Consider the following 27,910-nt stretch of genomic DNA (forward strand, 5'->3'; position numbering starts at 1 on the left):
ACTAGAGACCCAGTGCACAAATTCGTGCACGGGTGGGGTCCGGCCGGCCCAGCCCCAATCGGCAGGGCTGGGCCTATTGGGAGGAGATGGCCGGAGGTTGGCCCACTGGTCTGCCCCTGATTGGGGCCCAATCAGGGTCTGGCTGGCTGGGGGGAGGGATGGTGGGGGCCAATCAAGGGCGGGGCCGGCCGGACTGCAGGAGGTTGGCCGGCTAGCCCCGCCCCCTATTAGGGCAGGGGGCGTAATCAGGGGCAGGGCCAGCCGGAGGGAGGGGCTGCGGGCCGATCGAGGTGGTGGGGGCCCATCGAAGGTGGGGCCAGCTGGGCAGAGGGGCTGCAGGAGGTTGGCTGGCCAGTCCCACCCCCTACTGGGGTAGGGAGGTGATCAGGGGCAGGGCCGGCAGGGGAAGGGGCTGCCGTCAGATTGGGATGGGGCGGGCCAGTTGGGGGTGGGGCCGGCCAGGGGGAAGGGCCACGGGGGGGTTGGCCAGCCATCCCACCCTAGATCAGGGTGGGAAGGGCCGAGGGAGGTTGGCTGGCCGGCCTCACCCCACATCAGGCCAGATCGCTGGCCACAGTGGGCATCACAGCTACCGGTCATTCCAGCTTTTTATATATATAGATAGATAGATAGTAACATACAATTAGTGAGGTAAATAAGGAAGGAAAATATTAGAAAAGGCATAAAGGATCAACAGGTAAACAGCATTATTTATTTCTTTGATAGGAGAATAAATTGTATACTGAAATTTAAAATAAGTGAATGCATAAAAAAAGTTTAGGAGAACAGAAGATACCGGAAGAAATGACTCCATTTGAAATTTCTACAATAAACACTGAAAGAATAGAAATAGTGTGTAAAATTTCCATCCTGGTGGAGGGGAATGGGAGGAGAAAATGGAATAAAAGAGAACAAAAGAGATTTAAAAACTAATCATTATAAAGAAACCAGGAATAGAGAGAAAACAAATATACCCCAAAAATGGAACAAACTTAAAAAGCAGACAATATAAGTAAATCAAAAAACAGTGGTAAACACAATAAATGTACATGAACTAAACTCTCTGGATAAAAGACACTGCCAATCTGAATGGAAGAAAAAGAAATATATCAGTGCATATACTTAAAAGAGATACACCTAAAACAACAGTTGATGGGTTGATTGAAAAGATGGAGGAACACACAAGGAAAAGACCAAAATAAGTTGGTTTAGACATTAATATCACATAAAATCAAATTTGAAAGAAAAAAAGTCACTGTATTTTGATAAAAAATAAAATGAGCCAAGACACATGACACTGTCATATTACCTATTAACTTACCTTAAGACTATATAGAGGCAAAACTTAACAAGCACAGAAAGAAATGGAAAATCCACTCATAAAAAAGAGAGATCAAATAGCAAAATGTCACTAGAAGATTTGAACATCCTGTTCGGAAGGTCTGACCTGTTATTGGTCATCTATTAAACACGGCATACAATAACTTGAGAATATACACTCTTTTCGGTCACACATAGAAGATGTATTCAAAGTGGTTTGCCCTGGCCAGATGGCTCAATTGATTGGAGCTGTGTCCCATACACCAAAAAGATTGCAGGTTCGATTCCCAGTCAGGGCACATACCTACCTTACAGATTGGATACTCAGTTGGGGCACATACAGGAGGCAACAGAACAATGTTTCTTTCACCTCAGTGTTTCTCTTTCTCTCTTCATCTCTCTCTCTCTAAAATCAATAAACATATCCTCAGATGACGATTAAAAAAATACATATCCTACATAACAAAAGGCTAATATGCAAATAGACCGAACAGTGGAACAACCGAACAACCAGTCACTATGACATGCACTGACCACCAAGGGGCGAGTGCAGAACATGGTGGGTGTCAGTAGCAGGCGGCAGAGAGCAGAACATAGTGGGCGCCAGCCACAGTGGGATGGTAGAGCAGGTGAGCAGGGGCGCCAGACCAGGCAGGGCACCAGTCACTGTCATTGGGGCAAGACTCTGGTGGTTACTGAAAATTCTTTGCTCCTGCGCACCACAATCCCACCTGCAGCCAGCACCGGAGCCGCTACTCGCACCTGCCACCGGCACCCAGTGCCAGTCCTGATTGCTTGGCACCGTCGGTGGGTGCGAGCAGAAGCTGCTGGCCCCGATCATCCTTGAGGGCTTCTCCACCTCCCCCTGTTCTTGAGAGGCGATTGGGGCAGCAGCCACCTCACACCCACTGATGGCACTGGCTCCACTCACACCCGTCAGCATTTGGGAGCGGCGGCAGCAGGAGCGGGGCTGCCAGGAGACAGGAGGGACTGGGCGGGGGCAAGAGGATGGGCCAAGACCCACCCCTGTGCCCTCCGCAGCCTCGTGGCCCACAGTTCCTTTCAAGGTGCATGAATTCATGCACTGGACCCCTAGTCATCTTATAAAACAAGGTTCTCTGTCCAGATCACCAATTTAGGTCATTCCCCTTTTCTTATATTGGTAATGGATAGTTAACATCTTCTCTCAGCTTTCTGCCTAAGGTCTTGCCCCTTCCTAAGGGGAGCCTACACCCAATGGTTAGTTGATACAACTGGCCAATTTGAGACTACCATAAAAGACCAACAAACATTCAGAGCTTTCTATAGGATTAGCTAAATCCTTTGTTGAGTATGCATCTCAAACCAATTAAACTTCTCCTTTAATCCAGTTTCCTTCACTCCCTCACACTGTTGGTCCCAAAGGTATTCTCCCAATAAACTTTCCGAGTCTGCTTACAAGAGAATCCAAAGAATAGCAGAGGAGTTATATGGTAGGCTATCATTATAGTGTTCTAAGCGAGAAACTAGTTTAAACAAAGAGAGAAGCAATAGAAATAGAGAACTGATGAATTCAGGATTTAAGTGATGATAATGGTGCAAAAATTGCAAACCACATAATGAAATATAACACTGAACACTAAAACTTGGAAAAAGCCTCACTGCTAATATCAAAATTGAGACCTCTCTACTTCCTGCCTCTGTGATCTGTGACTATTGCAGATGCTAAAACCTCCATCAGCCTTATTTCCTGAATAAGGCTCCAACAGAACAGAACTTCTTCCCACCCTACTACCTGACCAATGAAGAATAAACACTTAGGACAGTGGTTCTCAACCTTCCTAATGCCGCGACCTTTTAATACAGTTCCTCACGTTGTGGTAACCCCTAACCATAAAATTATTTTCGTTGCTACTTCATAACTGCAATTTTGCTACTGTTATGAATCGCAATGTAAATACCTGATATGCAGGATGTATTTTCATTGTTACAAATTGAACATAATTAAAGCATAGTGATTAATCACAAAAACAATATGTAATTATATATGTGTTTTCTGATGGTCTTAGGGCGACCCCTGTGAAAGGGTCATTTGACCCCCAAAGGGGTCGCGTACCACAGGTTGAGAACCGCTGACTTAGGATGAAGAGAAATAAATTTTTGTTGTTTAAGGTCAACAGGGTGGAATACTAGAGCTCTGATGAACTAATGATAATAGAGTCAAATAAAAACTAGCACATTACTAAGAGAATTCCAAGGAAATATAATTCAGAATCTACTGGGAAATTTGGCTGCTGTGCAAGACTTTGACACATTCAAAAGTTCCTTTTGAGACTACAAATAAGGAGATAGTTTAAATTCATGCACTATGGGGAAATGAATTCCATTACCAATGCATTACACATGCTGTGTTTATTTGGTCATAATTTTCTACTGATTTTATTGTTCTCTTTTAATTAAAATTAGTTATGTTAGTTTTATCATTACCAATTTAGTTTTGGTGTACCCTTTGGATTAGCAGACTTAACACTAAGGTGATGTACATTTACATTCATATTATCTGGGCTTAAATTATCCAGTAAGTAGAATGTAAACATGTATGTGTTGTACTCCAACTATGAATTATTTATATCTCTACTAAGAAAGATATATACAATCTCTAAAAAAAGGTACCTGTAGGTGATCCTTATCATCACTGTTTTTCCATTGGAAAATAAAAAAGAGCCTTTTGCAACACAGTTATAAAGAAAGGTATGTAAGAATAATACATAAATACAATAAAACAAGAGAAAGATGACAGACTAAAAAGAACAAAAAAAATAGTGGGAACAAATATAATATGGTGTAACACAGAGAGAGAAGTTGTGAAATTATGCTTAAACCCAAAATGTGTATGCTGGAGTAATAAATAAAAGAAAATCTAAACAGCCAAATGACAGTGATAAAGAAAGAGAAAGGGGACACAGAGCACATGTTCCCATTTCCCAGGGACTATCATTCTGACCTCCAACGACCACATCTATACTAATAATAGAGAAATATGCAAATTGTCCGAGGCACCGTCACAGTAACAGTAAGGACTGTACAGCAGGCTGCATGGGGTGACCAGGCCAGCAGGGGGGTGCAGTTGGGGGTGATCAGGCTGGTGGAGGGGGCAGTTAGGGGCAGCCAGGCCAGCAGAGGAGGACACTTGGGGTGACCAGGCCAGCAAGGGTGGGCAGTTGGGGGCAACCAGGCCAGCAGAGGGGGATAGTGGGGATGACCGGTGACCAAGCTGGAAGGGGTGAACAGTTGGGGCGACCAGGCCAGTGGGGGGGGGGGGGCGCAGTTAGGGGCAGCCAGGCCAGCAGAGGGGGACAGTTGGGGGCAACCAGGCCGGCAGGGGGGGAAGTTAGGGGCGACCAGGCCAGCAAGGGGGGGAGGGAGCAGTTAGAGGTGACCAGGCCGGTGGGGGGGGGGGGGGGGGTTAGTAAGGGGCGACCAAACAACTGATCAAGCAGGCTGCATGGGGCGACCAGGCCAGCAGGGGTGTTAGTGAGGGACGACCAAATGACTGAACAAACAGGCTGCATGGGGTGACAAGGCCAGCAGGAGGGGCAGTTGAGGGCAACCAGGCTGGTGGAGGGGGCAGTTGGAGGTGACCAGGCCGGCAGGGGCACAGTTGGGGGCAACCAGGCCAGCAAGGGGGGCAGTGAGGGGTGACCAGGCCAGCGGGAGAGGGGGGATGTAAGGAGTGACCAGGCCGGCGGTGGCGGGGGGGACAGTTAGGGGAAGCCAGGCTGGCAGAGGGGGACAGTGAGGGGCGATCAGGCCAGCAGGCAGAGGTGGTTAGGGGTGATCAGGCTGGTGGGGGGCGGGGGGGAGTAAGGGACGATCAGGCTGACAGGCAGAGGCGGTTAGGGGTGATCAGACTGGTGGGGGAGGGGGGGGGCAATTAGGGGCAATCAGGCAGGCAGGCAGGTGAGCAGTTAGGAGCCAGCAGTTCCAGATTGTGAGAGGGATGTCCAACTGACAGTTTAGGCCTGATCCCCAAGATTGGGCCTAAACTGGTAGTTGGATATCCCTCGAGGGGTTCCGGATTGGAGAGGGTGCAGGCTGGGCTGACAGAAAACGCGCCCCCCCCCCTCCCCCCGCGCATGAATTTCGTGCACCAGGCCTCTAGTTACTTAAATAATAGGAAAACAGCAAAATAAAAAACTCATTCTTTAATATAATTCACACACATACACAAAAATAATACTTCAACACTATTTTCTTCAACATAGTTGTCCTTAATCATTTCTTACTAAATCTCCTTAGACTATCAAAGATATCTTCTACTGAGGACTAAATTGGAAAATAAATTAACAGGATATGATTGTAAAAAGAGTATAAATTGTATATTTTTTCCAAAGGTTTCTTCAATATGTCTTTAACCACAGAGTTATATACATGTGAAAAATTTTCTAAGCAGCATGAAATAGAGAAAATAAAAGATTTCAGGGCATAGCCAAGTATTTTTATCCTTCTAAAATATTAACAATTTATTCTTCTATATAAAACAAAAAACAAAAAACATGCAACTTTTGTTATTGCTATACCATTCCAAAAGGAAAACAGCCAGGGCAGAGAAGAAAGGACGTCCCTGTTCTTACACATTGATCAGAGACAGAGGTCAAGACAGTCAGAAGACTAATATCAAGAAGAAACATAAAGGAGATCCTAACTTGCAAAACATGAGGTGTGTCACTACCATAGGTTAATGTCAAGATATAATGTTCAGTAAAAGACACTATACATTTGAATCTTAGAGTCCTAAAAAACTTCCATTAATCCAGCCTAATGAATCCAAGGACAGCCTATAAGAATTGAATAGCACTGGTCATTAAAAAGTACATAGTAAATTTATTTGAATGATCTTAGATTTTTTTTATTATTCTCTATGTGCTGAGAGTTTATACTTAATATTCATGCTCGTCCCAGGTATCTCCATTACAAAACTAGAGATTAAGGGGGGAGGAGGGCTTTAAAAAATTATTGTCAAATTATTATCAACAAATGTTGTGAAAAAAAATCTTTAAAATGTGTGATTATACTTAATTAACTTATAAACTTACACATATATTTCTATCTGAATTCACTCACTGAATAGCCACTTGCTGAATATATATTATGTGATGATCATTGTCTTAAGTAATAGAAATATAAAGGAAACCAACACATGAGCAATTTTACTATAAGATATTAACTAAATAAATATAAGACAATCACTTGCAAAGAAAAAATAATTTATTTAATGCAAGTAATCCCACACTATTTTAAGAGAAAAGCAATTCACTAAGATAATTCAACAAAAGGGAAAAGGAGTTATTTCCCAATCAAACTAAGACCCAATAACATTGCAATATAAGGAACATACTTTATGAGATGCTTCTCCAGTTTGATGTTATTTTTCTCCTTTCCTCTAAAAATTCTGAATCATTCACTCTTTCACTTTTCCTTTTAATAAATAGTTGCTTGAGAAAAAAAATGTGTATTCTCTTGTTGGGTGTTCTATATACATATCTGTAAGGTCTAATTGGTTTTTAGTGTTGTTCAAGATCTCTATTTCCTTATTGATCTGCTCTGTGGATGTTCTCTCCATTATTTAAAGTGTGAAATTGAACTTTCCAACTGTTTTGTAGCACTGTCTATTCCTCCTTTCAATTCTGTCAATGTTTATTTACTTCATAGATTTTTGGTCTTTGCTGTTTATATGTCTATAATAGTATGTTTATAATAATCAGTATGTAATGTCTTTGTCTCTTTCAACAGTTTTAAACTTAAAGTCTATTTTGTCTGATATTCATATAGCCACTCCAGCTCTCTTTTAGTTACTACTTGCATGGGGTATTTCTTTCCATCCTTTCACTTTTAATTTATTTCTGTCTCTGAATCTATAGTGAGCTTCTTATTGACAATATACTATAGTTGGATGATGTTTTTTTATCATGCTATCTGCCACAGTGATATATCATTTCACACACACCTGGATGACCACAATATTAAAAAAGGAAGGAAGGAAGGAAGGAAGGAAGGAAGGAAGGAAGGAAGGGAGGGAGGGAGGGAGGGAGGGAGGGAGGAAGGAAAACTATTGGCAAGGATCTGAAAAAACTGAAACCCTCTTACATTGCGGGTAGTGATGTAAAATGGTTCATCTGCTATTTAAAAAAACAAAAACAAAAAAGTTTGATGGTCCCTCAAAAAGTTAAACATAAAATTACCATATAACCCAGCACTTCTACAAAGACCAGAAAAAAAAATTAAAAACAAATGTATGTACACTCATGTTCAGAGCTGCACTATTTCCAATAGTCTAGAAGTGGCAATGGCCCAAATGCCATTCCATAGGTGAATGAATAAACAAAATGCTATATATACACATACATGGATTATTATTCAATCATAAAAAGGAATGAAGTACTGATACATGATAAAACATGATGAACTCTATGTGAAATAAACTAGACATAGGTCACATGTATGATTCCATTTATATGAAATAACCAGAATAGATAAATCCATAGAGACAAAAAGTAAATTAGTGGTTGCCAGGGACAAGGGAGATAAGTAGAGAATACTAATGGATACAGGGTTTCTTTTGGGGATAATAAAAGTATTTAGAAATGCCTCTGGACATGGGAGGCGGGGTGAGGGAAGAGTATGAGGATTAACTTGTAAGGAGGATGAGAGGACTCTCTGGAGTGGCAGTCATGTTCAATATGCTGGTGGGGTTTTGGACTATACAGATGATACATCTATCAAAACAAACATACAGACTTAAAATTTGTTCATGTTACTATATACAAACTTCTCCTTAAGATAACAAAATTTGATGGAAATATTGAATTCAGTTCATGATATTTATGTTGAAGTATTTATTGGGAAGCACACTAAGTAACTGCAATGTACTTTGAAATGCACCAATATTAAGATGAATTAACAAATGGATCGATTAAGTGATAAAGCAAATCTAGCAAAAGATAAATAGTGGAATCTTGGTGTTGGGTATACAGGTACACAATGTAAACTTCTTTCAAAATGTCTTATGGTTGAAATTTTTCAAAATAATATATTGAGGAAAAAGTTAACAAACAAGAAAAATATATATACATAAAAGTCATAAATACTATGCAGTAGTTTATAATCTAGGTATGATAGAATGATCATGTGGCAATATTAGAGTATGTTCTCTCAAAGACATCAACATTTAAGCCAAGAGGTAAAAGGGAGCCATTCATGTGAGGACATCAGCAAGAGTATTCCAGGCTCCCCTCCTACCAAAAAAAAAAAATTTTTCTATGGCCCTGAAATTGGGTGTGTTCAAGAAAGCCAGTGTGACTAAAGTACAGTAGAAGGAAGGTAGATTGGAGAGAAGGGAGGTGCCAAATTAAAGATTTTTTATATATATATTTTATTGATTTTTTACAGAGAGGAGGGGAGAAGGATAGAGAGTTAGAAACATCCATGAGAGAGAAACATGGATCAGCTGCCTCCTGCACACTCCCCACTGGGGATATGCCCGCAACCAAGGTACATGCCCTTGACCGGAATCGAACCTGGGACCCTTCAGTCTGCAGGCAGATGCTCTATCCACTGAGCCAAACCGGTTAGGGCACAAATTAAAGATTTATAGTCAGGGTAAGGAATTTTTATTTTATCTTAGTGCAATGAAAAGCCACTAGAGGTTTTAAAGAAGGGATGGGGTGAAATGAGATAAATGTGTCCCTATTATTTAGAGTTTTAAAATATCACACTGACTGCTATGTGAAGAATGGCTTTGAAGTGTTTAAGAAAAAAAGTACAGTCCCTGCAAGGACAATGGTAGTTTGGAATAGAGTGTTGGTAGTAAAGATAGTGAGCAGTGAGTATGAGAGATATTTTGAGTGAAGAATGACAGTATCTATTGACGGATTGACAATAGAATGACAGAAAGAAAGGCACTAGGATAGAACTTGGGTTTTAGTCACTGAGTGAACGAAGTGACATCTAATGAGATGTAGAAGCTATAGAAGAAGCCGGTTTGGAGCATGGTGGACCTGAGGATCAAAAATATTTAAATTAGGCATGATTTGTGATTTTAGGCAAAAGAAAAGAATTCGAATAATCTGGAAATTGTTAAAGGGCTGGTTTTAGATTTAGAATTTCTTTTCCTTTTAAGAATCAATTTTGGCTTAATTGTATTAAGGGCCTTTGATCCAGTAAAAAGATCAAACTTTAATGCAAATCAAGCTCACTGATTTCTGTTGTCTATCTCTGGGGTTAAAGATAAACTGAGGATCAAGAGTCCTCTATCTTTAAACTTAGAGAGGTCAAAGAAAAAATCAGGAAAGAGGATGAGAAAGACAAGAAAGGCCAAAGAACAAGTACTTGGAAGTAACATATTAAGTCTTAACTGTCTCACACCCCGCCAGTGATAAGAGACTGTCTGTTTCTTGAATTCCACATATAACATGCTAAACTGCTTTACAGTATTTTAAACAAAGTTTTAGCTATCATCCTTTAATCTCATTAGTTTAGCTAAAGTATAATGAAAAATCCATGGTTTTTAGAGCTAAATTAACCTAAATTTCAAGCAGGCCCACCACTCAGTAGTCCAGTGACCTTGAGCAAATTACTTACCATTTCTAATCCTTAGTTACTTAAATGTAAATGAAAATAATTAACCCAAGAATTAGCATTAGAAATAACATTCACAAAGTGCCTTCCACTGGGAAAGAATGCTCCATAAACAAGAGCCACTATTATGTAAAAGACACCTAATTCATCAATGCTCAATGCAGTTAGTTTCCTCCTTTGACAGAATAGATTTACTTCTCTTGTTTCCAGGAAAGAAGTAAAGACATCAGAGCGAAGGGGCCATGTAAAAGTTGATCAATTTTATTTTACCATGTAACACAGAAAGAAGTAAAACAGAGAAATTTACAAGTAGCTCTGACACAGGGACAATCTACAACTTGTTTAGAACTAGGAATATACTAGTATTTCCCATGGAAGCAATGATCAATTCCTCTGTTAAGATGAACTCACAAAAGCTCATCGAAATCATGTGTAGTTAAAATGTGATATATCTCAATGAAATTAGTAGGAAACAAAACTGACGAATCACCAAAACAATTCAGAAAACCAAGAGACTTTAATAATAAGTAATTCATTTCTGTTGGAAGCTGGCACTTGAGAAAAAAGGTTTTATGGGAGGTTTCCGTGGTAATTCAGGGAAATTCCAAAAGATTTATAAAGCTGATGACCCTGGTTCTTTATTATGTCTTATTTCACTTCAAACTGTATGGCTTCCCTTTCTTTCAGCATAAGCAAAACACTAGCACTCATATACTTAATAACCATGATTGCAACCATTTATTTTACAAATGGGAAGGAGTAACTGGGGAAGAATTAGAAGATAGGAAAAAAGGAGTCATCAAGGATGTGTCCTAATATAAAGAAAAGAGCCTTAGATTGAATCAGTAGTGAAAATCTGAAAGGTGAGTAAAGCACAGCATTAAATATTAAGGGAGAAAAACCAAGCGATGAGAATTGGTCAGAGTCCCATCATGACTCACTGGTTATTTTAAAGGTCACTGATTATTTTGAAAAAGTGGAAGACAAGACATGAAAACAAGCAAACCAATCTGGAGCTTGCCATTTACACAAAGGAAATGCTCAAGAATTGAAGATTCATAATTTAAAATGTGGCATGCCAATGTAATTCAAGATTTTCTTCTCATCCATTTTTATTTCTCCAAATTCCTCCAACGATTGCCCATTTTATGTAGATACTATTGTGATAATAGTATATTATATCCATTATGTAGATAGTAGCAACAGTGTCTAAACTAGAATTAGAAAGATGAACTTTGAAATCGGAAAGTATACATGGAATGAAGTTTTCTAGGAAAGTCTCCTCAAAAGCCAGCAGGTATGCTGCATGCCTCTTAGGCTCTGAGGAATGCCAGTGATTTCAAACCAGAGAGAAGCTTTTGATTTCCTCAAAAAATAAAAAAAATTAAAAAAAAAAACACCACAAATCAGTTCCATGCAGTCTAACTTCTTCAGCAATCTAGCAGATCTTCCTATGAAGAACTGAAATGCTTTTTGAAAATGTTGATGAGCCTGAAGAAATGACTGATGACGAGACATTGTACTCAGATAAAATATGATTTTCTAGGGCCTACTCTTAAATCCAGGACCTGTATTATTAAGGTAAATGTTTTCAAAACAAACTAACAACAAAGCACATGTAACTATGAGCCAACGCCAAATAATTTAGCCAAACCCAACCAGAAACAAGATGCAACAAGCCAAATATTTTTTTAGATCATTGAAGAACTGATAAGCTTACCTGTCCCTATTGTAAAGAATATATCCTATATAATAAAAGCCTGATATGCAAATTGTTCCACCAGGAGTTTGACGGCTCGCTATGACGTGTGCTGACCACCAGGGGGTGTCTCGGAACATGGCAGGCGTCGGCAACACAGTGCTGGCAGCAGGCAGCAGTGGAGGCACTGCCGGCCCCAATGGGCCCCTAGGAGAGCAGGACTGCAGTGGGATGGTGGAGAAGGTAAGTGGGCGGCGCCAGGCCAAGGCAGGTGCAAGCAGGGGCCTGATGGCCCCACCAATCATCCCGCAGACAGTAATCAGCAGATCGGGGCCAGGCCCCAGGCTGGGACAGGAAACTGGGGGTGGGTGGCGGCGACCAACTTCCCGCGGCACCTGGGCAGGGGACTGCAACCTCTCTCTGGTTACCTGGGGCAGGGGTGATGGGGATGAAGGTGCGGTGAGAATGCGGGGTGTCCGCTGAGCTCGCTCTCACTCCCCCTGCTACCCTCCCCCAGGACACCAGGGCTCGTGCTCCAGGGAAGCCCCAATGCTCAGGTGACAGGCGACCATGAGGAGCCTGCCCCACACCCATGTGGCCTCTTCTGGGTGAACTGGGCCACAGCCGTTGGGACCACAGGGGTCGGTCGGGCTCCCCGTGGGTTCGTGCAGGAGCCAGTCTGCGAGGCTGGCCGGGAGAGAGCATGCTACCCATCCGGCTTCCATGCGGCGCCGTTATGCGGCCCAGAGGCCCACGCTGCACCCTGGCCCGCGGCATCCAGCCGTGCTCATCGAATCTCCACGGGGGAACTGGGTCACCGTGACTCAGGCGGAGGGGGACACATGGGGGCCCAGAGGCCCAGGTGCTGCCCAGGGCCCAGAGGTCAACTAGGACCTGCCCTTCCATGCCAGACGCTCGCGCTTCAATCACAGGCCAGGCCTAGGAACCACACCCATGCAGGAATTTCAGGCACCAGGCCTCTAGTTTACTAATAAAAGTGGTCACTTTCAAACCAAGAAGATATTTCTGCAAATCACAACTATGTAAACTTTGCCAAATCAAATGCTCTCCAAATGAATAAAATAAGTCTAAATGATCAATCTTAATGAGAAAACAGAACTAAAGAAATGTTCATGTGGGAGGCTACAAAAGAAGCCTATCAGTGTAGGAATGCTAATAAGATGCTGTGAATTCCTGACTAGCAAGTATTGTCTAATTTCTCTCATATCTGCAAATATCTATCAAGTACAAAATAGTAATTTGATTAATAAAACTAGTTATTTCATTGCCTTGCTAATCCTCGATAGCAATGTACCCTCATACATTTCCTTAATTAGCTAGCATTTAAAAAATAAAATAGTCATGAGCTCCAAGAATATTTTTGAAAATACAGAGTTGAGAAACACTGCCCTGGTATAATTATGCCTAAAACAACCAAGTTAAATAGACATTAAAATGTCCTTCAGTTTACCTTTTACTCCAATTTAGAATACTCAGTTCTAACTTCTCACATTCTACTTTCTCTTTCCTAGCAAAATTGGTGATATTTAATATCTTAGGAAAAACAAAAAATTGAAGAGCCTTGTTAAACATGATATCTTTGTTTTAACCATATATGTCCTTAACTTTAAATAAGTTTCATTTAATTCCGTACATATAAATTTACATTACATTCAAGCTCAAGAATTCTTAAGACAATTCCTTCTTTTAATTAGTCAGTGATTTCATCTAATAAAAGAGCTATAATTAAGGTCAAATTACTCTTTAAGTTCACTTAAATAATAGAATATGGTAATTCGGCAGATAAATTCTTCCAGAGTGACAACTAATCAGAAACCTAAACTATTAAAATATTTTTTGCTCTATGGGAATTTCTTATTACATATTTACTCAGCCATATCTTTTAAAAGACATAGAAACTCTACCAAAGTTCATTTAAGAACTTACCAATTTCCCTTGCAATTCTGACAGCTTCATCTGCATCCTGTAAAAGCAGGAAATGAGACCCAACATTAATCCCATCAGCCATTGCACAATGTCTTTAGGGCAGTCATATATTGCACCACTGTCTCCTCTGATTCATTTAATGTTCAATTTTACAACCTTCTAACTCTTTTCATTCAGAGAAATGTAAAATTAATACCATAAGTGGAATGTAAATTTTACCTCATCATTATTATATTAAGAAACTCAAAGCAGTTTGAAATGAGCTGGCAGGAAGCACTACCAGAATTGCCAAATGATTTGGTGCAGTTGCTGAAGTTTAACAGCAGAATTTAGATGTTTACAATCAATACTAAATCATAAATCAGATCATTAAAGCTTGTCCACAGCCAGCTTGTTTTTGTCTCTCTGATATTTATATGTCATGTTTTCCTAGATTCTGTCAGCAGGGGGAGTTGATTCTCTATTGTTAGGGAGAAGCTCAATAGATTTTCCAGAAATAAAAAAGTAAACTCCCAGTATCTATAGGAATTACCAATTGTCATCGTCGTCGACCCCACCACCACCAAAAAAAAAAAAAAAAAAAAAAAAAAACCTTTAGAAATATCCATTACTTTTTCTTTCTTCTTTTTTATTTCATATCTTTTCACTATTTTATCTTTAAAAAACAGAAATTCAACAAACCAACCAGTGGGGGGAAAACTTTCAAAAAGCCAAGAAAAGAAAATGCATTCCAAAACAGTACAAGGTAAAAGTTTATGAATGTAAGGATTAGTTACTGTTAATCAACTAATACCACTGAAAAGACAAAACCTTCCCTTGAATCTAAACCATTTCATTGATCATTAACTCTCACCTAACATGCCTCACTTAGGACATTCTTGAAACATTTCCCCATATAACAACAAAGAGAAAGCTGAAAAGAAGGTGTTAAATACATCCTCCTAGTAAATTTAACTTTTTTTTTTTATAAATCAGTGACATTAACTATCACAAGGAATGACAATAATTTTTTGAAACCACTAACTGGTAAGCATGCCTGAATTTTTTAGAAAATAACTTTAAAATATTAAAGGGAAGGCATTTTTTAAGCTTTTAAGGAAATACTTTAAAAATGTAGAGTAACCAAATCAGAATCCTTCCCAAAAGGGGGAGCAGGGGATGTTTATAACTGGTTCATTTATGTCTAATAAAAAAAATCTTCTTTAAAAGTCTTCAGTACCTAATAACATCCCCCTGAATAAGGAGGTTGGCAGGGGAAGTTGTCAGAAAAATTTAATTTCCTTTCATTAGCCAGTCTGCTCCACAAATAGGTGCTTGTTAAGTTCAAAGCAGTCCTGAAAGCGACATCAGTTTTAAGTCTTTTTTTTTTTTTTTACTCCAAGCAGTCACATCTGCTAATGAGATTTTCCAAATAACAATTGTTTTCAAGTCAGAGATAAATCTATACCTCCCATTCTATGCCCTCCCCCCCCCCCCCCCGCACCAAAAAAAATCAAGGTTTACTGCTTTATTACACCTTGCTGTTTTTGCTGACCTACATTCTCCAAATTTTAGGTTAAAGGTATAAAAATCATGAAAAGGGTCATTTAAGAATGTTAGTGGTTTCCACACATTGAGTTGGAAGGTTCTTTGTTGGAGCCAGTGACAGTTATTGGAGAATACTTCCCCTTAATAGCCTCTCTGTCAGGAAGTGTTAAACCTGCCAAATGCGGACAATTAGTGCCTCGAGAACAAAATACAGGAAGAGTGCTGGCCGATGGAGACTGGATTGTAAGAAGCCGAGTAGGAAACTTTAAACAGGTCTTTTCTTTCAGAAGTGTAATAGTATATTTGCAAAAGATATTCTGAGAGAAAATCAACTGCTGTCTAAAAAGTTCGTTACCTTGAGAGATAAGGCAGATGCTGAAAGATAATTCCTAGACTTCATTAGTTATATTTTAGCATTGAGTATATAGTATATACGTATTGTGAATGTGTGTATATAAAAAGATATGTTTATAAATAGCAAATCTTCTAAAAATTCTTTAACTGCCACAAATCCAACACTTCTATACACTGTCACAAAAAAATCTTATCTTTCAACTAATCACTATTGCTTAAGTTTTCTTACTATGAAAAGCAAATTCTAATAAGTGAACTTCCAAGTGAAATCAAACTACCTTAAAAATCGACTTTTCACTTGTCATTCATTCATCCAAAAATGTTTTATTGAGGACATATTATAGACTGGACATTAAAAATCTATTATCAGTTTCAACAATAAACTATTAAATACACTCAGCTCCAATACATTCATCAGCACATTTGGTTTTATTGTTGGGCTATATAAAACTAATTTTAAAGAGACAAAAAGCACCATGTAGCTCTAACCTCAATGACACTAACTGAAATATCATACAGTATAACTTCCTTATACGGCTATAAGCAGGAAAAAATTTTTAATAAAAAATTAGAATCAATAAAAAAAAAGACCAAAAATCATCAGGAAATATGAACAAATAATTAAATATTAAGTTTACATAAAATAAAATCTAAAAGGATAATATATAAAATATGTTCAACTTTTGTTATAGTTATAGAGAGAGAAACAAATTGAAGCAACGAGAGGCACTTTTCATCTGTCAAAGTTTGGTAAGAGCAAGCAGTGATGACCTGAAGGTAAACAAGCATCACACTCACTACTGATAAAGTATAAAATGGGGCAATCTTTTTCAAAAGAAATTGTTAGTATCTATCAAAAACTTGAGGACACAGGTCTTTCATCCCAGCAATTTCTTTTTTTATAAGTTACCCCCACACACACACACACACACACACACAAAGAGGTATGCAAACATTCATTATTTTCATTTTATTGGTGGTGTTCTGATTAGAAAAGAAAATGGGGGAGAGATTAACCAGGGAACTTATATGCATAGCACAGGGACACAGACAATAGTCTGGTGAAGGCCTGGCGGGGGGCGGGAGGGTGGGGAGGGGGTCAATGGGAAAACAAAAGAAACAAAGGGTAGATTTGTAATACTTTCAACAATAAAGATAAAAATTTTAAAAAAATAAAATCAGAAAAACAAGGCCTTCAATAAGGAACTGGTACCTTATTTGGTACATTCATAAAATGGAATATTATACAGCCTTTAAAAGAATGAGATTGATCCATGCATTCTTATTCATCTATTTACTCATTGATTTAGTAAATATTTACTGCCCAAATACCACATGAAATAGTTGTTGCCCTTGTGAAATTTACAGCCTAATGAGAGGAAAAGAGTAAACAAATTAATTGAGAATTGAAATAAATATTACATGGAAACAAAGAGTACTAAGGGAGAGAGTGAGCGGGAGGGACTTTTATATAAACTGTTCAGAAAGGGTCCTTCCTAAGTAAAATTCAAATTAAAACCTGGAGGTAATAAATTCTGCACTCCTACAAAAACAGCTGCTAGCCACCACACCATGGGAAGATTTGGAAGAAAAGAACCTAGACAAAAGGAACAATATGTACAAAAACCCTAAATTATCCAGGCACATAATATGTTCTAGAAAGAAAAAAAGACCCAAGAGGTGAAACCGAAGCACAGTAAGGAAGTGGCAGGATAACACAGAGGCAGAACGCCTGGCCCGTTCTGGCAGGCACTGAGGGGATTTGGCAGAGTTCCAAACGCCTTGGCTCTATACAGAGGAATGATGACTCAGGTTTAAGTTTTAAGAAGATAATTCTACAAGGGATTAAGAAATATAAATTGGTAGTTACAAAATACTCACAGGGATGTAAAGTATCTCACAGTATAGGAAATGCAGTCAATATTATAAGAAGATAATTCTATAAGGGATTAAGAAGTATAAATTGGTAGTTACAAAAAACTCACAAGGATGTAAAGTATCTCACAGTTTAGGAAATACAGTCAATATTATAATCACTATGTCTGGTGCCAGGTGGGTACTAGATTTATTGGGGGAATCTCTTTGTAACATATATGCTTGTCTAACCACTATGCCATATACCTGAAACGAATACAAAATAATATTGAATGAAAACTGTCATTGAAAATTAAAATTTTTTAAATTAAGCAGAAATACATTTTAGTCAACCTGCAGATGCATAAATAAGGAATAAGTTTTGTTATTCAAGGAAAAAAGAACATTCTAAATATATGCAAAATTTAATATGTATTGTAGAATGGAAAGAAAGTTATCTGTAATAGATACAGTATGACCATATCTACATTAAGACAGAGAAAAACACATTTGGATGCTCATAAAAACTTGTATATGGGCACAAACAAAAAACTCAGCTTTAGTTACTACTTGAAAGCAGTTGAGGAAAGAAAGGAACTTTTACTTATCCTTGTATAACCTCAGATATGCATTAAAAACTTACAGCACAAAGATCAAAATTTCATACTTCATACTACTTTCATAATTTAAAAATTAAATCAATCACACGTAAGGTGTTGTCAAAATTATCTAATTAATGATTTCCACGGCAACAAATGTTATCAAAACAAACTAGTATTCCAAAAATCTGCTTAAATTTTCCATAGCTCCCCACTGCCTTAAAACCAAATTTAAACTTCTTACCCTGGTTTAAATACTTGATCCTGCCTGGGCCACCAGTTTCATCCCGTCAATATCAACTTTGCACTTTACTCCCTACCGCAGAGCCCAGGCCTCTCCCCAGCCTTTAAACATCCTACTAGGCTTTGTCAGACACTCCCTTCTCTTCTACCTCCTTTCACCAAACCAACTCTATTACTATATGCCATACAGTAGGACCTGAAGACACGGGAGGGAAAAAGAAAGGCACCCTCCCAGCCCTCCTGTAATTTCCAGTCTAGTGGAAAAGACAGACTTTAAATATGATTGCACAGCAACTAAAAAAAAAATATATCATTATCGAGATGCATGTTATACAGAAGTAGAGAGGGCTTATGACAGCAGGGGATCTCTAATTCAAAATCAGAGTTCCAGGACACTTTTCAGATATAGTGACTCTGAAAGGAGGCCTAAGGAATAAAAGTATGATAGAAGTCAGCATGGCTGGCCTGAAGAATGAGCCTACAGTAGAGTTAAGCAGGCCTCACAGGCCACATTAAAAAGACTGAACTTCAGTCTAAAAGCAGGAAATGAAGCCTCACTCTGTCTGCATTTTGAAAAATTTTAGCATATAATATTATTACTATGTGTATTTCCTACCTCCCTATCCCATTAAAATGTAAGCTCCATGAAGGCAGAAATCTCTATCTAGTTAGTTCAGTGATATATTTCAAATGCCTAGAACAGTGCGCACAGCAGTTATTCAATAAACTGTTGTTGAATGAGGGATGGAATGAAGGAATAACAAATGAATAGTTTAGACAGAGGCAGGAGAATGTGAGTAGTCCCAGGTAGGAAGCAGTAGTCTAAGTGAGAGAAAAATTACAATTTTTCTCTTAAACTCAGGGTGCATGCTTCAGGATACACCTAATGTCACTTTCTTTAGAAAGCCTTTCCAGTCCTATATCCGGTTGGATGCCATTGCTGTATGACCACATTACACTCTGTCTTTCAATTATGACAGCCCCTGTTACTCTTAATCTCCATGAGAGCAATGACTAGCTCTGTCTCGCTCTCTATTGAATCTCCAGAGCTTAGCAATCTCTTAAATGTTCTACTCCAATGCCAATGTTACAACTACTCATCTCCAGAGCATCAATGTTATAAGTGAGTAAACTTATACCAAGGAGATGTAGTGGCTTGTTCAAATTCACATATCTAATGATATAGAGCAAGGAAATACCACACAGTAGTTCAGGGCAGGGGCTCAAGAACCAGACAGGCTCGGGTTTTGGCCTCAGTTTAAAACAAAGTACTTTCCATAAAATATTGTTGACAATGGGCAAAAGACCAAGCCCAATATTTACCCTGGCCTTTTAATTCTCAATCAAGCACTTTCTTCATTGCATCACGCAACTTCAACAATTGGAAAGTTAGGTTTCAAAGAACCTATTCTTAAAAATTATATAGATAGCGATACCCTGCCATTTTAAAATAAATATTGCACTAATTTAAACAATCAAATTTTACATGGCAATAAATGTTCAAATAGAAGGGCTACAAGTTTAAGTTATACTGAAAAATAATACAAAGCAGATTCATTTCAATTTACAGATACTAAACTTTATTTTTTATATGCATCTATGATTTCTTTTTTTATTTTTAAATTTCTTCATTGATTTAATAAAAATATGAAATAAGTATTAAACTTTATGTTATCAAATACACTTGATCTTTATTAATATAAAATACATTTCCTCAAAGCAAAGCATCATTCCTTTTCACAAATCCAACTTGGCAATATCTTCTATATATAATAAAGAGATAATATGCAAATTAGGCCGGGACACTGTAATGGTCACAACCAGCTCAGGAGGAGGGGCAAGGTGTGGGCACAAAGCCTGAGAGAACAGACAGGGTGGCCCACACCTGGCCCCGGAACGAACAACACGCAGGGGGCCGGAGCGGAGACACAAACCCGCATTGGGGCCCAGCCCCCAGCAGCCCCATGGCTAGAGCGCACCAGCAGCCCCATGGCTACAGCGCACCAGCAATCCTGCCTCTGCTTGGGAGCTGCAGAGAAAACACCTTTTCTGACCGCTCATTGGCTAAGCTTGTGGCACGCCACTTGCTTGGGTAATAAGAATCCAAGAAGGTGATCTAGGGTTTTTCCACCTCACTCCTGGAGGAAAAAACAAAGGTCCACTGATGGAGGGGCTAAGAAATGTCATATCCTGCCCTAGCCAGTTTGGCTCAGTGAATAGAGCCTCAGCCTGCGGACCACAGGGTCTGGGTTCGATTCTGATCAAGGGCATTACCTAGGTTGCAGGCTCCTCCCTGGCCAGGGCCCAGGTCAGGGCTCATGCAGGAGGCAACCAATCAAAGTGTGCCTCTCACATTTATGTTTCTCTCTGTCTTTCCCTCTCTCTTCCACGCTCTCTAAAAATCAATGGAAAAATATCCTCAGGTGAGTATAAAAAAAAGAAAGAAATGTCAAATCCTATGAAAGAGACATCTTGAAAATGCCTAAAGAAAGTTGTCATTTTTTTCTGGTGAAGGGACTGGAGTCCCTGTTGATGAAAACACCTTGGCGACTGCAGCGGCCAGCAGTAGCAGCAGCAGCGAGGTGACAGGGGTGGCGCCTTTCCCTGATCAGCCTGGTCGCCTCTCATGGGGAGTGGGCCTAAGCCATCAGTAGGACATCCCCTGATGGTTCCCGAACTCTGAGAGGAAGCAGGCTGGGCTGAGGGATCCCCCCACCACCACCCAATCAGGCCTCTAGTATAAAAATAAAGCAAAACTGATTCTGTTTAACACTTATCTTTAGAGAATTCTTAAGACAGTTCTCAGAGCTTATAATTATATGATATATAATCAATATATGAAAATACTAAAGGGATTTAAAAAGCAGGTGCTGTTCAAGTATTATTGAATTACATTCTATAATTTACTTAAAATTTTTTCTAACAGGTGCAATAATCCCCTTAAAAATAGAAGAAAATTACAATACAAAAATTTTAATATAATAAAACAAATTTGATGCTACTGACTCCCTTACATAATTTTCAATCGAAGTATTTAGAGTAGTTTTGGATTCATATCAAAAGTAATATATTTGAAAAATTACAAAAAAATGAAAAATGTATTAGCGATAAGATGGCTTCAAATTGGGAGGTAGAAAAAAGGAACAGTCCAACAATATCAGATGACTCTATTCTTCTAAACCCACAATTTTCAACCGCTATTCCACAAGAATTTTTAAAACATGCAATACCTGACTATTTAGTCAGGGGCACTGAACTCTTTTCCCTTAGATCAGTGGTTCTCAACCTTCCTAATGCCGAGACCCTTTAATACGGTTCCTCATGTTGTGGTAACCCCTAACCATAAAATTATTTTCGTTGCTACTTCATAACTGTAATTTTGCTACTGTTATGAATCGTAATGTAAATACCTGATATGCAGGATGTATTTTCATTGTTACAAATTGAACATAATTAAAGCATAGTGATTAATCACAAAAACAATATGTAATTATATATGTGTTTTCCGATGGTCTTAGGCGACCCCTATGAAAGGGTCATTTGACCCCCAAAGGGGTCGCGACCCACAGGTTGAGAACCACTGCCTTATATTGTCAAATAGAAAAATGACAACAGCCAACACAACAATAGCCATCTAGTGTGAATGAATTTAAAAAAAAAGGTTTTTGTCCAGATCAGCAAAAAACACACTTTTGGTGTGCCACAAAATTTTAGTAATTAGTTTATGAGTGCCATGAGATGAAAAAAGTTGAAAGTCACTGTTCTAAATGATAAAAATCCCTGTGGTTCATTCTGTAATCCCACTTTGTTTTGAAGGAAGACACACTTAGGGTCTAAAGTGGAACACTTCAAAACACTGACGAGGAAAGGGTTTCAGGAAAGTAATAAGCTATACAATTCCAAAACAGCAGTTCAAGACATGGAAAACGAGGAAAAAAGCCAATGGAACCAGTAACTATTGCTTTTATTCCTCTACTAGTGGCCTGGTGCACAAAATTCATGCACGGGGAGGGGGGGGGGGGGGGGGGAGTGTAGATTCCCTCAGCCCAGCCTGCACCCTCTCTAATCAGGGACTCCTTGGGGGATGTCCAACTGCCCTCTTGCAATCTGGGACTGCTGGCTCCTAACCGCTCACCTGCCTGCCTGCCTGATTGCCCCTAATTGCCCTGTCCTGCCGGCCTGATCTCACCCTTACTGCTCTCCCCTGCCGACCTGATCGCCCCTAACTGCTTCTCCCTGCCTGATCACCCCTAACTGCCCTCCCCTGCTGGCCTGATCTCACCCCCAACTCCCCTCCCCTGCTGGCCTGATCTCGCCCCCAACGGCCCTCCCCTGCTGGCCTGATCTCGCCCACAACTGCCCTCCCCTGCCAGCCTGATTGACCCTAACCCCCTGCCAGCCTGATTGCCCCTAACTGCCTCTGTCTCGGCCCCCACCACCACGGCACTGTCCGGAAGGAAGTCAGACGTCCGGACGACATGGTCTAATTAGCATATTACCCTTTTATTAGTATAGATTTCAGCATACTTTACATTGAGTGAGTTCTATCATCCAACCCAAGAACAAACAGTAAAAAATTCTGTTTTATAGAGACATGATGAGAGGGATGGGTGGTGTTGCTAAAACCAAATAAGTAGAGCACAAAAAAATACAAAAAAGAGCTCACAAAAATCGGGTGCATTTTCTGCAAGCCAAATATATTTGTTAACCCACCTGGGAGGCAGCAAAGCCCAGCAGCTAAGAGTAAAAGTGTTGGAGTAGAAAAACTGGACCCCAACACTGGCTCTGTGACAGTGAACGAGTTACCTACCCATGCGCCACTCTGGGATTTGGTTTCCTTATCTGTAAGATGGAGATAATAACAGTATCTATCTCACAGGGTTATTGAAAAGATGAAATTAGTTAAGGCTGAAACACACTAGAACACTCAATTAAGATTGGCAATCTTAAATTGGGCAGGCCACCATCCCAACCTACCAAGATTGTTCCTTTCTAATCTTGGTAGTTTGGGGTGATGGCCTGCCTGATCTTCATTGTGTATCCTGTGGTCATCATTCATCTTCTGAACCTGTATAACATAGAACTAATACTAGCACTACAATACTGCAAAAAAAAAATTGTGCATGCATCTCTAGTGCACTTCACTGGTTCAGATGATCTGGGTCCTCATTATTGCTGGTGGGCAGGGAAGCAAAAGCTATAACAAAGACAGGCAAATTCAAATAGATCTCCTTGATGCTAAACACCCAATTTATTTCCACAGTAATGTTAGTATCAAATACTGACTCTGCTGTCCACAATTCAGACCATACTTCTTTCTCACTATGTACAGCCTACTTACCAACCCTGAATTCTGTACTTACTGGGTGGGAGTCCTGCTACTCATTCTACTGGGAAGCTACTTAGGAGTTTACTTTCCTCTGCTGCTCTAGAACAAATCTGCAACTGTTTTTGCAAAATCAAATCAAATTACTGTTTCAAAACACTATGGGTAACTCTACCTGTACACAAAAAACATCTTCAAACTATTCTGCATTCATATATAAAGTAAAACTTTCAACAATCCCAGGTTCAGGAAATAGGTTTCAGCTGATTGTGTTTTCCAGATAACTGCAAGTCAAGCAGAAGACTTTGTTTTAATATATTTTTTAATCTTTCTAAAATTTACTATATATTTCTACAATTGCAAAACAACACAGTAAATATAACTGATTTTTTTTCAAAACTATAAAGTCTTTGTGGCATCATCAGTAAAGTTATTCTTGGTAGTAGAGAAAAGGGATACCATACTTTGTAATTACTAGGACACAGCTTTTCAATTTTATGTTTGTTTGTTTTTTAATGATTTACTTCACACTAGTTTCTGTTCTTGTTATTCCACTGTTTCGGCTAAAGCAAGAGCACCATTTTTAAAATCTGTGTAATTAGCTGTCTTGGCCAATTTGGGTCAGTGGTTAGAGCATCAGCTCTCGCACCAAAGGGTCTCAGGTTCAATTCCCAGTCAAGGACATGTATCTCAGCTAAAAGCTCAATCTCTGGCTCTGGAAGGGCGTGTACAGGAGGTAACCAATAGATGTGTCTCTCTCACATCAATGTTTCTCTTTTCCTTTCTCCTTCTTTCTCCACCCCCTCTCTTCCACTCTATCTAAAAACAATGGAAAAATATCCTCGGGTGAGTATTAAATAAATATATAAAATAAGTAAAATAACTTAAAATCTGGCAAACTGAGTGATAAAAACAATGACTACATTAAAACTATACGAACCTCATTCAAATACATTATTATACTCTGCTCTGAGATGTAAATGGGTATTACTTTCTCTCTCAGGACAACAGGAACTCAAGACAAGTTTAATGAATTTCCCCCAAGATGATATGCTGATAAGGATTATAATCAAATACAGTACAGCAATTTAATCATTAATAACTCCTCCCTCTGCTTCACACCTGCCGTCTAACAGATCACATAATCCTATAGATTCAACTTCCCCCATCTCTCTCCACACCATCTACTTTGCTCCATCCTGATGTTATTTTAGGTCCCTTATCATTTCTTGCCTGGATTAAAGGAGGAGCACTCTAATTCTTCTACCAATCTGCTCCTGTACATTTCCTGTATCACAAACCAAAGTAAGTTTTCTAATTCCACAATTGATTCATGTTAACGTTTCTATTATTTACCTTTTCTCCATTCAGAGGCTCCCAAAGCCACAAGAATAAACCTCCAAACCCAGTTGCACAACATTCAAGTCATACATATCTGGATCCTAAATCTATCTCCAGCTCATTTACTACAGACCCTCACACTGCATCCCAGCAGTTTTTTAAAGCCTCCACGGTCCCTCAGCTCCAAGCTTTCGCAATAAGATTATTTTCACTGACCTCAGAGCTGTGTCTCCATCATCATCCTCACTTTCTAGCTAACTCATTACTACTCAGACTTCAAGTATCACTTAGATATCACTTCCATTGGAAGATCTGCCATGACACCCCGAATACCCCTTCTTCATGGGCCCCATGTGTTCTGAGCTCAGCATTATTAAAATGTATTAAATTGCCTGTCTATTTGTAGGTAGGTCTCTCAGCGGAGACTTGAAATTCTTTGAATTCAGGGTCTACAGCTTGTTATTCTTTGCCATACAAGTGGGATGGGATTCCCAAACCTGTCTTCCAATAGCTTCAGATGCACACTTTTCACTCTGCTCTCATACTCCACAGATGGAGTTAGCAAGATGTTGAATAAAATAAAACTTGATAAAGGCAAATACCTGATACCAGATGACTACTTGAGAAATACACTTTAAAACAACATTAGTTTCTCCATAATGAAAAGGATGATTCAAGAACAAAACATAAGGAAAACCATTCCAGAAGATTCCTTAAGTACTGCACACAATGTTTGAGTTTTTTTAATTTTTCAATTACAGTTGACATTCAATATTTTATTTGTTTCAGATATACAGCATAGTGGTTAGACATTTATATAACTTACAAAGTGATCCCCCTGATAAGTCTAGTACCAACCTGGCATCATACATACTTATTTCAATATTAGAGGCCCGGTGCACAAAATCCATGCTCTGCGGGGGTGGGGGGGCCTCACCCTGGCCTGTGCCCTCTTGCAATCCGGGACCCCTCAATCCTTACCGCCCGTCTACTGGCTCCTTACCACTTGGCTTGCTACTCCTTAGCACTGCCGCAGAGGCAGGAGAGGCTCCAGTCACCACCACTGTGCTTGCCAGCCATAAGCCCGGCTCAGGGCTTCTGGCTGAGTGGCGCTCCCACTATGGGAGTGCACTGACCACCAGGAGGCAGCTCCTGCATTGAGCATCTGTCCCCTGGTGGTCAGTGTGTGTCACAGCAACTGGTCATTTTGTCATTGGGTTGATTTGCATGTTGGCCTTTTATTATACAATGGGGCCTTGACTTACGAGTGTCCCAACTAACGAGTTTTTTGAGATACCAGCTGTCTCTTGGCCGATCTTTTGCATTGAGTTGACAGAGTAATTTGAGTTAACGAGCTCCTTAACAAGCTCGGTCTCGGAACGAATTAAACTCGTAAGTCAAGGCCCCACTGTATAAGACTACAGGCCCGATGCACAAAATTCATGCAAGAGTAGGCCTTTCTTCCCCCGGCTGACAGCACTGGCTTCCCTCTGGCACCCGGGACTTGGGCTTCCCTCCAACTGCCAGCAGGCACCCAGGACCCGGGCTTCCCTCTCAGCCCTGGCTTCGTCCAGTCTAATTAGCATATTATACTTTTATTATTATAGATTACTGCACAAAATTTTTAAAAGAGTGTGGTAAATCATCTCCATGCAGCCTCCGTAAAACATTCTAAATATTCAAATGAGAAAAACAATTTAACGACAAATGTAACAAAATGAAGCCACATTAATTTGCTCAAGTCGGAGGTGAAAATTACTTGGTGAAAAAAAGTAGAATATAATATAGTTGCCAAGAAAAAGAATTTAACCTTAAGTATACCACAGGCTAATATTTTTAAACCCTAAGGATTTAAAACAGAAATGTCTATAAGTAGCACATACATCTTTCCAATGCAAAAGTACTGCTAATGTAGTTGCCAAAACCACAAGGTTTTCGAAAAATGTACACTATATATCTGTATCAGCAAAACTCTATCTGCATAGATATCTTCAAAGGTAATCTTTTACCTAACAAATCTAAGTTACAAAATGTGAAAAGTGGTGTCATTCCAAATCCCAATTAATAATCACATTTGAAAGAAAAAAATACCCATAACTTCATATCAGAAATAGCAAACTGGAAATAAAACTAATATTCAAACTTAGAGAAACAAAAGGGCATTCCTTAAAAACACTTCTAAATGCTTATCTGAAAACTATAACCTGCAGGTTCAATTGTGGCTTAAATTAAACCAGACAATAAGTGTTAAGCACTGTAAACCATAGTTAAAGTTAACACAGATAATGAAAACCTATCATTATTTGAGAATATAATAGGATCTTAAAAATCACCTGTAATACACAGGGAGATAAAATTGAAGATAACTATTTATTTTCTTCTACTTTCTACTTTTCCCTATTTTTCAAATTAAGTGGTTGCAAATAAATATAGACTGTCAAATGCAACCTTCCTGAAGGTTGATGAAGTAATCCAGAATAGATGATGGTAACTGGAACTTGGTGTTAGCATGAGGAAAGAAAGAAGTAAATGTATCAGAAAGATGTTTAAGTAACTTCTCTGTAGCTGTATTTATCTAGAATGACTCCAAGTTCCTAGCTTGAGAAACAAAGTGAAAAATGACAGCACTTTCACAGGCATGAAAAAAATGAAGAATGAGAAGTTTACAGCAAGAGTCAGCAAACTTTCTGAATGGGCCAGATATTAAATATGTCAGGCTTTCTGGGCCTACAGTCTCTGCCACAATTACTCCATGAGCATGGCTGTGTTCCAGTAAAGCTTTATTTACAAAAACAGGTGTGCATGGAGCCATGGTTTGCCAATGCCTGGTTAGAGAGAAATGATGAGGTCAGCTTTTTTCTTTTTTTTTTTTTGTCCTTTTTTCCCCCCCTTGACATTCCCCCGGCCCCTACCCCCCGCGCCCCCCCCCGCCCCGTGTCTTGTGTCCATTGGTTAATCTTATACGCATGCATATAAGTCCTTCAGTTGGTCTCTTAATCCCCCCCCCCCAACCTTCCCCAGGCTTCCCACTGTAGTTTAACATTCTGTTCAATGTTGCTCTGCTTCTGTATCTACCCCTGTTCA

The 27,910-nt window shown here is 39.5% G+C and overlaps 1 protein-coding gene across 1 annotated transcript in view; it reads right to left on the reverse strand.

Moving 5' to 3' along the window:
* PCCA (propionyl-CoA carboxylase subunit alpha) overlaps positions 1-27,910 on the reverse strand; it is a 341,666-nt gene that overhangs the window by 210,528 nt on the left and 103,228 nt on the right. The window contains exon 8 of the mRNA XM_070408647.1: positions 13,583-13,619. Coding sequence (XP_070264748.1) covers positions 13,583-13,619 — 37 coding nt within the window. The remainder of the gene's footprint in view (positions 1-13,582; positions 13,620-27,910) is intronic.

The sequence above is a fragment of the Myotis yumanensis genome, unplaced genomic scaffold, assembly GCF_028538775.1.
Source record: "Myotis yumanensis isolate MYYU_CA2020_CCGP unplaced genomic scaffold, mMyoYum1.0.hap1 SCAF_3, whole genome shotgun sequence".
Classification (NCBI taxonomy): Eukaryota; Metazoa; Chordata; class Mammalia; order Chiroptera; family Vespertilionidae; genus Myotis; species Myotis yumanensis.